Source organism: Pleuronectes platessa, chromosome 12 (genome assembly GCF_947347685.1).
Source record: "Pleuronectes platessa chromosome 12, fPlePla1.1, whole genome shotgun sequence".
In the NCBI taxonomy this organism is placed as follows: Eukaryota; Metazoa; Chordata; class Actinopteri; order Pleuronectiformes; family Pleuronectidae; genus Pleuronectes; species Pleuronectes platessa.
In genome coordinates, this window is record NC_070637.1 from 2,046,800 (window position 1) to 2,058,349 (window position 11,550).

Sequence of the window (11,550 nt, forward strand, 5' to 3'; positions counted from 1 at the left end):
TCAGCCCGCACGATATAGAATCCGCCATACTGGATCCACCATTGCGACCTCTGATGCGCGATCCACAAATCGTAATCCATGGTGTGGCCACAGCGGGCCCGGATCTGCGGGCAATGAGGCAAAGGGACTCGGGGAAGGGGTCAAGTCAGTAACATGTACTGATGAGATGTGACTTATTAAAATAATAAAAAAATGTCATAACTATAGTTCAAACAAAAAAAATCTAGTAGCACTTGAATGACACTTACATGTAGCATTGTAGTTTGGCTTTCTTGAAGAAAATTGTACTTTCTTGATTCTTGTGTTCTAACAAACTTGATTCTGGGTTTGTACCCTCATGGTTGAATGCACTTATTGTAAGTAGCTTTGGGTAAAAGGGTCTGCTAAATGAAATATTGGCTGGGAGTTTAGATATTGTAATGTTGTGATATAGCCCAAGTGCCTATTCCTGGTTTCAGTGGCTGCTGTTTTTAACCAGAGCATATTCTTAAAATTGATATATTGAGGTATTTTGTTGTGGATGTGATATTTGACTTTGTCTATGTTAGCCAGCCCTAATATGTCTTCTTACTTTGCCATTCATGCTCCCAGACTTTGGAATAACCTGCCTGGGGAGATCAGGATTGCAAAAGGTATTACCTCGTTTAAGACTCTTCTTGAAACACACTTTTATAGACTAGCCTTCCTGTGATCCTTTCTTAATGTTTTGTTTATGTATTAATTATTTTACATCACTCTTCTGGACTGTAAAGAGTTAAGTTTTTTTATTTTAATTAATTTTAAATGTAGCTAACGCATTACAATAAATGTATTGGCAACACAAAATGTTTTATGATTAATATAAAGTAATTACATTGTAGCTCACATTGACACTTTGTCTAATGAATTATATTAACAATGCATGAACTGCATATGTTACTACACAAGCACAGGGTTGTTTTAGAAAAAAATAGTCAGCTCATTTTACCCAATTTATACTAATTTACACTTTCTCTAACAAATCTGACAGGTTCAGTCACTATTTCCATCAAAGATGAAGATTTAACACAATGGATAATATAACCAACTTTTAAAATATTTCACATTTTTAGAGGTAGAATCTGAGGATTGCAAGCTTTTTAGCTTCCGATATTTACAATTTTATATGTTAAAAGATCTGTCGAAGTTTTCTCTCCAAGTTCTTAGGTTGTTTCATTTCAATAAATCACCCAATTACAATGCATGTCACCACACTTGTGATAGTGCCTTGCAGTAAAAGCGTGATCGGGTATCAGGCCTGCATGTCAGAGCAGCTGATCAATACACATAAATGTCACAAATGCAGAGACATTTCATTTTGATTGGAATTGAGGACTGTCAGGGACTGAGCAGGTAAACCAGAGAGACACAGATAGTTAAAGAAATGTTGTTTGTTTTTATTAACAAAAAGGAAAAAAAATTACTTCACAACAAATTTGGGCCCATAAAAGGTCAACCTAACAAAACTAAACTCAGGCACCAACTAAAGACAAGTTAAAAGCGCAAACTGACCTTCCGAAGTTAGACACAGGGGAAACATATATAGTGGCTGATCAGGCCACTCAAACACAAAGGGGGGCAGACTAAGACATATGAACATTTAAACAAACTACAGCAGCCACAAAACATGTCAGTATGATGCCATATAATATTCACCAAGGAAAAAATTATTAAACATCAATATCAAAGCAGTAATCAAAAATGAACAACCAAAAATAACGAAACAATTTCCCTCCCCACGATAACGAGGAACATGGTGCAGTCCAATTATTGATCAAGGGGATTTTTCTTTTGATGGACAGCCAAATGACTCCAATAGCAGCAACCCTTAGCAACTGAACTTTAGAATTTAATATAAACCGAATATATTGTCACTGTTCGTTAAACAAAGAATGGCTATATATGCTTTTTGTTTGGTTGAGAGCAATAGTATATATTAAAATCATGAGTGCCTAAAATGTGTAAAGAGTTTGATAAAAAATACCTATACATCGCACGTTTTTTTCTCATTAAGTCCTTCAACTAGTCTGCTCAACATAAAAGAGCAAAACATATTTAAAATCAAACTTGGGATTGTAGATTTTACTTTTCACTAAATGTTTATATATATATATATATATATATATATATATATATATATAAAAAATGCAACATTCCTCGACACTTAGAAGTGTTTCAAGATTTAAAAGGTTCTATTTACATACTGATATTCAGTTGGAATGTTTCACTTGCACTGAAGTTAGTTCTGTTTCTGAAGCTTGTCCAACCTGTTAGTGAGAACCAGTTGTCACATATTGTAAGCCACAACAAACAGATTTTAATGTTATCGCTGATCATTTTGGAGAGAATGTTTTACATAGCTGAAAATTAATAATCTGATTCTTAAATAAGTTATAAGCTATAGTTGTGAAAAACCTAAATAAATGTAACAGATCAGAGATGTAACTATGGTTTTGTCTGTATGATTAGGAATCAGATGCAACTAGCAGCTAGGATCTTGTCACGATATTCTTCAAACTGTTGCAGCATCTTCTGGAGATCATGGTCAGCAGGGATCACCTGCACACACAAAAGGTTTTTAACAAACGGATCAGAAGTACAGGCAGACAACAGCTGCAGGAAATAAAAACATACTACAGATTACGATTACTGAACACTAGTAAATACACAATCAATGAATCACTCAAATTGTATTTGTATAGCCTATATTCTCAAATCACAATTTGCCTCACAGGGCTTATCAAGGTCCCAAATCTTCTGCCCTTAACCCCTAAGCAAGTGTAGGGCATATGTTAGGAATCCCTCTCCCAGAAACTCAAGTGCAAAACTCAAGTGCAAGAGCACTTAAATGAGATAACAGTTACAACATTCATTAGAAAACAGTGTCTAACATAAATGGATACATTTTCCAATGTAAATGGTTAAATGGTTTTGTATATATATAGCGCTTTTCTAGTCTTGATGACCACTCAAAGCGCTTTACAGTACAGTTTTACATTCACCCATTCATACAGTGCATCTCTTCGCAGCACTTTGTTATTCTATGGGGGGCCATTCGGGGTTCAGCATCTTGCCCAAGGACACTTCGGCATGCAGATGGGTCAGACTGGGGATCGAACCGCCGACCTTCAGGTTGGAGGACGACCACTCTACCCCTCAGCCACAGCCGCCCCTACATACCCAATGTGTGGATAAATATCAGTTAAAGTATTTATACAAAAATAAAAATTGGGACAGATCTGAAGGGAGCAAGAGAAGTCATCTAGGTTTTTATGACTGTGTCCTGATATTGTTTCCTAATGGAAGCATATATAAGGTAAACAAAATTGGAGGAATGCTGGGGTTCAATAGATCTGTGAGTGACTCACTGTCAGTCCAGCTACAGTGCTGAGGGAACAACTGGGGTGGTTTTTATTTCCCTATATAAATGTGGAGTAGTGGAGGCCCTTCTTCTATATTTTAAGACTATGTCTGAGAAGAAGGTCATGGTTTCTTTAAAGGTTGTACAAGTGTAGGTAGACAACAAGACGTTTCACCTCTTATCCAAGAGGATTCTTTAGTTCAATACTAGCAAGTCCATTTGCCATCATTCACCTGAAAAACTTCTGAAACTTTTAAGACTTTCTTTCCAGGCTGAGTGAATTTCAATTATTGAGACAGGTATTGTCACACCTTTGTAATTTTCTTGAGGCTTGACTTAATTCATGCGTGTTGAAATTATACCAAGGAGCTGATTTCTTATGTTTCACAAGGTTCTTTCTTAGAGTCTAGTGTTACTTGTATTGAGTCTGCAGTACTATTGACAAGATGATTGAGCTCAGTGGAACTAAGGTTTTTAAAGGTCTCCTATGTTAAATTGGGGAGTAAAATGGAGTTAAGTGTCAATGGAATTATTTCCTTAAAGTTATCTACATCAGTATCAGATAGACTTCTCCAAAACCTCTTTTGTAGTTCAATAATAATCAAAGGTTAGTAAGTTATGGTCTGATAGAACAGGATTGTGTGGAAGGAATACTCAATGTTAATTTGACACCATATCTTAGAAAAAGGTAAAGGGTGTGGTTACAACGACGAGTGGGTTGATGTACACATCGAATGAAACCAATTGTGTCTCGTATTGAAATAAACTTAGACTATGATTATCAAGGTCCACATGAATATTAAAATCGCCTAGAATAATTACTGTTTTTAAGGACTAGGCTTGATAAAAACTCTGGTAAAAATTCAGAATAAGCCTCAGAAGCATGAGCTTCTGGAGTTCATGAAAGAGAATGTTTATGACACCTGGAAAAACAACATAATCAAATAAAGACAGAGAGATGGAGTGGAAGCACACCACAGTGCAACTTTAGTGTGCTAAGTCATGAAAAAAGAGTCGTCCAAATGGTCGTTCGCGGCTACCTGAAACTACCAGGACATACCAGTTCAAGATGAAATATCAACACAAACCAAAGCAAAGAGATGAGTCACTCACTAAAACAGGAGCAGGAAGAGGAGAGGAGGTCTCCTTGATGAGCCAGTCTTCATACAGCTGGTGGATAGACTCCAGATATTCCTGGTGGACACGCACAGATAACACAGCTAACTGGCGACCTTTTTCACAGAATCTCAATATTCTATAAAAAACAATTACTTTTCTTTTAAGTTGATGGACTGCTTGTCTGTTCTATGAATACACATGCTTATACAATATGCTTTGAGTTTGCCTGCGCACCAGTGGAATGACTTTCTCCTCCTCTCTGCATCTCTGCTTTAACCTCTCGTGGCAGGTCTGAGGAGACGTCTGCAGGTAGACTAGAGCCACAGGAAAAATTCATATAACAATGTGGTATGTAAACAAAGCTGAGACACCATTAAACTTTGATGCCTAATGGTGGAATATGTGGGTTAGTCTTACTGAAGGGGGCCGAAGTTCTTGACAGATGAGACAAGACAAATCGGACATCTGTCAGTTTGAAAACATTTTTACACTCTACTATACAGACATATACTAATTATCAACAATTCAGTTTCCAGTCTTCATAGTATAATTTCATTAACAATCATCAGTCAAAAATAACACTGCTATCACTGTGTTTCTTATAATTAAATATATAGTTTATGTAATTCTCACCAATCAGATCAACAGGAATGGAAATATTAGTTGTGATCCAATCAAACCACTCGCTGAGAACAGCGTAGTCCACTTCTGGCATTTTTCCACTGCAAAAAAAATTCAAGGGATGGAACATAAGCCTGAATCCATCAGTATGCTGTTGAATTAGGCCATGTGATGACATAAACCCTGAGATGATCAAACATCCTGAAAGGTATCCACACTATGTTGTGAGGGTGGTCTCATTCTTGATGAGAACGTCTGTCAATAACAATCTATACTTTGTTAAACAAATGAATGGATTCAGTCAACAGAAACAAGGCTGTGCTTTTACTTTGACACAGGTACAGGAAATGTTTGTGACATACTTAACAGATAATTTTTACCGTTTGTCTCACCTACCTGTGAACCACGCAATGCATGGTTCACAGGTAGGTGAGACTCCATCTCTCTGGTAGAGCAGCGTGGCTCACGGGCCCGAGATATGCCAATAACACAGCCCTGGCGTATGAGCTTGAACTCTTATGCAGAAGATTCCATGACTTTAGCCGTTTGCTGGGAACATATGGATTTCTTAATCTAGTCTCATGGTCCGATCCATGGCACTAAGAGTTCTTAGGCCACAGATGACTGTACCTTCTGAAGAGATTATCCACAAAGATGTACTTGGCACTGAAGAGGGACCGCTCCATCATCCTGACAGGAGCCGTCTGGAACCAACAACAATATTTTTGCCCATTGAGCTAATTTCCTGACAAGGTTTACATCAGCACTGTGTATGGAATGATTGCAGGTTGACACTGCCTGTACTAGTTAGACTACAATAAGATAGGTGTGTTTTGAGTTAACAGTACACTTACTATGGATGACAAGTGACGATCCAGCATGGTGAGTTGAATGTAGGTCTGCAGGGTGATGCCCCAGCGCTCAGGATCCTGGTACATCAGTGCCTGCAGGGACACAAACAAACCAGTATGGCACACGCGCAGGAAATCAATTGACCTGCTACCATAACTTACCATAACTTATAGAGCTAATTAGAGCGGCAGAGCGTTACTTGTTCTATTTTATGACACATGACACAGGGAGCTTCTTTTTCCAGCTTCTCCTTCCTCTTCTCCATCCCTATCCCCCTTCCCCGGAATCCCTTTGCTTTATCACCCGCAGATCCAGGGCCTCTGTGCCGAACCATGGATTGCGGTTTGTTGATCGCGCACCGGGGGTCGTGGTGGTGGACCCAGTGTGGCGGATTCTGTGTCGTGTGGGCTGATCGTGGTGGTGAAGGCGGACCCTGTGTCGCGTTTGCATCGGGTACGGGCATTGGACCAAGACCGCGGCGGCGGCTCGTGGTGGGTGGCGGTGGACGGTGACTGAGGACTGGAGTGGCGTTCTGGTCTGGATGGTGGAACGTGGTCCTGCTGGTTGCTGACCATGGACTGTGATTGCAGCGGGACTGCTTGGCATGTCATGTTGGGGTTGTCCTTCGGGATATTTACCCTCATCAAATGCTGCTAGAGACTTTAATCTTTAATCTTGAAGACTTTAATCTTGATGATGTTTTCCTGCACATGGCATCTATTGCACTTCTGTCCGTCCTGGGAGAGGGATCCCTCACATGTGGCTCTCTCTGAGGTTTCTACGTATTTTTACCCTGTTAAAAGGGTTTTTAGTAGTTTTTCCTTACTCTTGCTGAGGGTTAAGGACAGAGGATGTCACACCCTGTTAAAGCCCTATGAGACGAATTGTAATTTGTGAATATGGGCTATACAAATAAAATTTGATTTGATTTGATTTGATAACTACTCGATACAATTCCATAGGGTGTCATGAAAATAATCCCATGATAATCATCATATTACATTTCAAATGTTTGAGTGTCTGTGTGTGTGTAGTGCTTCTTTCTTATTCATAAAGTCCATGTATTCCATTATTCGCACACTCTCAGGAGTCGTTTGGACTTCTATGTCTTGCCGAAGGACACTTCAATATGTGGAATGGAAAAGCTTGAAATCCAACCGCCAAATTTCCAGTAGGTGAAAAATAAACTCTGCGAGCCTCAATTAGGTCTTAAAATCAATAGTTTTTTTTCATTAGAACCTTAAAACTACTAATCCATATTATTCTCTCACAATCTTTGCTTAAAATAATTGTAGGTCCTTCCCTCCCCACAAAGGTTTGATATCAGGTCGTTAGAATCACACAATGACAACAATGGGGTCATGAAAGGTACCAGAGGGTTGTGTCCACGGACATTCCTCCATTTAGAGATGGGTTCTGTAAGGACCTGGTACAAACAAGACAGGGGAGAAGAATACATTAATCAACATTTCTGACATCAAGGGCATACAGTCTTTCTCTGAATACTAATATTTCTTGACAGACAGAATGTCAACAGGGGGAATAGGACTCAAATGTTCAAGCAGAGGAAAAACACACTGTGTAAAAGCTAAAACATTTCATATAATTTATAATAAAACATCAAGCCTCAAGTTTTGAAAAAATTACAATTTCATGGTAGGAGTGCATACTCACAACTCTTTAATAAGAACAAACTTGCGCCCCTGCTTTGTTGTACCTCTATATTGCTAGTTTTGCTGAAATACTCCAGACACGTTGTCTTCCCACTGGCAATGTTCCCCTCAACACAGATCTGAAAACAGTGACAGAGAGACATTGGTTCACAGGCCTGTACACAGATAAATAAGGAAAAAGTACTTAAATTTATCAAGTGTGCAGATTAGGATTTAGTCACTGTCAAATGGCCGATAATAATAATGGAAAAGGAATCCCACACTGACAACATAATGAGTGTAGAACACCTTATACTGCACTCTGAGGAATAATGCTTGGAAAGGAAATCTCAGACTACTGACCATATGGGGGAGACTCACCACTGCTTTCTTATTCTCTCCATTCCGCACAAGCTTCCCTTGGAGGAAAGACAACATAGTGAGACAAGACACTTCCCACAACTCCTTGAGCTGGCCTCACTCAGGTCAGCAGGCTAAAATGAGGTCAGAAGGATATAAAGATATTTAAATGCACAACAGGTACTGTTCATAATGAGTAAGTTCATGTCTAGAGATGTTGTTGCTCTGTACTATAGGACATTGGATTAGAAATTAAACTCTCCACAATATGATGTACAATTTAAATTGTAATAAATAAATTGTTGTCCATTCATTTATTCAATATAAAGCAGTCACCCCCCAAAAATCTGAAACTTAGATTACTTTGCCATTATTCCAATGGATGTACCAATTTTTATGTTTCTAGCCTAAAATATTAAGAAATCCCCAAAAATATGCAAATATATGATAGGAGACGCCCAATTCCACAAATCAATTCCGCACATTAGATATTGGTTCGTATTTGCACCCAAAGCCTTCTTACCAAATTTTCTGAAATTTGGTTTTGTGGTTACTGAGCTACAGATTTTGGGGATTTTAACACTCTCTTTGGGCAAAACTCTACATGCTTTGCTCCGCCTGTTTCCGTATAAGATACAAACATATTTACAAAGTTTGATGATGATTGGACCAAATGTTGATGCGTTATGGCCAACTGTTGTTTAATTGCAGTTATGTTTGTTGACCGAATCGGATCATTTATAATAGAGATATGTATCTCAGTCTTACAATGCCGTGTACCAAATTTGGTCTTGACAGGATGAAAAAACAAAAAGAAGATTGTCACATTACTGGCGGACTTCTATGGCATCATTTACTTTTTTGTAGAAAACATTGAGCTGGTCTTGTGTGTTGAATTTTAAGTCAATCAGACTAAGGGTGTGAGGGGGGTTGGTTTGTCAAAATGTATCTTTTTGAGATCTAATTATAACGCCACCATGTGGCCGTTTGAGCTCATGTTTCAGCAATGTGACTGTTAACTTTGCTGAAGTACAGAGACAGCACAATCATAGTAGGTCATTCGACCTACACTGTGTTATCTTGAACCTAGTATCAAAGTGGATACTTAAAATGTCCATATTTTGCCCATTTATCGGTTCATACTGTGAATAGGGAGCTATGTTTACATGCTTTAATTTTTCAAATACACATAATTTGTGACCGCTGCAGCACCTCTTTTGATTTTGTCTCCAATTTGTTTCTTGACCTGCCATCCCAAAAAGCCTTGTCTGCTCTGATTGGTTGGCTGGTCCACTTTTTCGTGATTGGGCAACTGCTTGTGTGTTTTGTGCTTTTACATAAATTTGAAAATACATTTTGTGGTCCATCCACTGTTACGTAGCGTAGATGTTGATGGAGGGCCTTATTCATCCGTATTCACTCTTTTTGTCCAGACCATCCATGTACTTGTAGTACATTACATGTTGCTATACCTGTCGTGCTGTGTTCAACCCAACTCAGAAGTCGAGATTTTCAGACCCCATACTAGAAATATGTAACTTATGGTTTGAATTCCTGCTACATCTGCCAATATTTATTTGAAACACTACATATTATTTTATGGTAAAGACTGTCCTTCATGCAAATCAATGTCCAAGTATAATGTAAGTGTTATAAGGCAGCTGCTTGTAGTGAACAGTCTCTGCTGACAGAGGTCTCACTGACTCAAGTACACCAGCTTGTCAGCCATGTTTTGATTACGTTTGGTGATATTTCCCTGCTTTGAAGTGAGAACTAAGAAAGTTTGACTGGACATATCTGTAATTGAGACACAGCAATGATGTACACCAAAGCAACAAAGTGAATCATCTTTGTTCTTCCCTCAGTTCCTCTCTGAAACTTTATTAAAAGGCTCTTCCTCGGAAACAGGAACTTTGACACAGAGCAACATCATTTCTCAGCAACGCTCCTCCCCCTTCATGGTGTAATAAACCAACCAGACAGACCAAGCAGACTGTCTGCTTCCTGTTTACACCGGCAGGCGCATGCGCAGTCAGTGGTTTGAACGCAGTTGGCAAACGTGTGCACTTAGCTACAATGGCGCCTCAGAGTTTGACATTTGAGTTACAACTTTACTTTGTAGAATAAATACGTATTGACCCTTTCTCGGGTGGTTGAGAGAACTGAGGGCCCCGTGTGTACCGAGCCTGCCACTGACCTGCGCTGCTGTGCTGCATGCGGCTGTGCGTTCTGCTCTGAATCAGACTGACGTCTCCAGCACCGGGCTCCAAAAGCTGCAGACCTCTGTTACATCCTGCAGCGCTGAGACACGATGGGACCACAGCGCAGTGAGCAGACAGGACTCTAACACACCTCAGTGACACTCCAGCAGCAGCCAGCGACATGTCACACAACACCGGGCACTCTGATTAACCGGACATGTTCTTTGACGTCTATGGTTTTTAATACCAGACACCGTCAAACAGGAAGGACATATACACCTTCTTCTCAGTTACATTGAGTAACATTAAAGCCGCACACTGCCACCTACAGTAGAGGAGTACGTACAATGATAACGGATCATGACTCCGGATCGTCCCGTCACTTTATTTCTCGTGTTGTGTGAAACAGGGGAATGCGTGCACACGTTGTTTAAACATGTGTCTCGTGAACTCAAACAAACACAAAGTAAACGTCAGTCCTGTATGTGTCCTAGTGACTTGTGGTCAGTGCTGGTGTTTATTGTTTAAGTGTAAAGTGACAGCAGGTCAAAGAACAAGTGAGGAGGAAACAGACTCCGACACATACAGGACGACCGGACTTTAATGAGCGTCTGTTCTGATCCTGGAGCAGCGGCAACCCCTCGTTTAGACAATGAACGTAGCAGAAAACATGAATTGATAATGTTATGTCTCTGCATCGATGCATAGTCGCGACATCTGCGATACACACACATTCAACCAAGTTTCCCTGCTCTGCTGCGTCCAACCCACAGTCAGTATCTCATAATAAATAGACACTATCTCATAATTATGAAATACAAGATATCTATTTTTCTTCAACACATTGGCAGAAGTGGGCTTCCATAGTTTCTTTATGTGTCGGTTATTATTCGTACAATCAGAGTCTTATCCACCAATAAAGAGCTTGGAAATTTAAACATGCAAGGGCCGTATGACAGTATACTTTTGATAAGAAACAACAACAATGTTATGTTCCTTTGGAGAAATGTTCTCATATCCATCGATCCTCTATCAGTTGGTACATCTGACACAAATATTTCATCCTTGTCAATCCATTCTTAATGGGTGTGGATTGGTTTCCAAACAAAACAAACAGATTGTTTCAAATTATTATTAGGAATTAGGAACCTAATGCCTTAAACCTCTCTTCAGTGTTTCTTTAAATACATGTTTCGTTTAAAATACTCTGCTTTGTTTATCCTATTGAAGTTAAATGGGAGAGAATCAATGGATGCACATGTCTGAGTCAACATAAAGTGAGAATGCAGGCAATACCAAACTAGACATGCCTTCTGCTTGTGCCTGTAGTACTCAAAGCTTTTCAGGTCTACCAGAGAAGTTCTTT

General features: G+C 39.3%; 1 protein-coding gene across 7 annotated transcripts; it reads right to left on the reverse strand.

Moving 5' to 3' along the window:
- Positions 1 to 1,394: 1,394 nt before the first annotated feature.
- tk2 (thymidine kinase 2) lies at positions 1,395 to 10,475 on the reverse strand. Of its 7 annotated transcripts, none has more exons than XM_053435675.1 (11): positions 10,181 to 10,475; positions 8,005 to 8,042; positions 7,689 to 7,763; positions 7,344 to 7,397; positions 5,974 to 6,063; positions 5,750 to 5,823; positions 5,132 to 5,220; positions 4,916 to 4,963; positions 4,733 to 4,812; positions 4,493 to 4,573; positions 1,395 to 2,577 (listed from the first exon to the last, which is right to left on the reverse strand). In XM_053435675.1, the coding sequence occupies exons 1-11, from the start codon at positions 10,365 to 10,367 to the stop codon at positions 2,491 to 2,493; spliced, it is 903 nt and encodes a 300-aa protein (XP_053291650.1). In that variant the 5' UTR covers positions 10,368 to 10,475; the 3' UTR covers positions 1,395 to 2,490. The 7 variants fall into 7 exon arrangements, with proteins under 7 accessions (XP_053291650.1, XP_053291649.1, XP_053291655.1 ...); XM_053435674.1 differs by having other exon boundaries at positions 7,987 to 8,042; XM_053435680.1 differs by having other exon boundaries at positions 8,005 to 8,117; positions 10,181 to 10,320.
- Between the last annotated feature and the right edge of the window lie 1,075 nt (positions 10,476 to 11,550).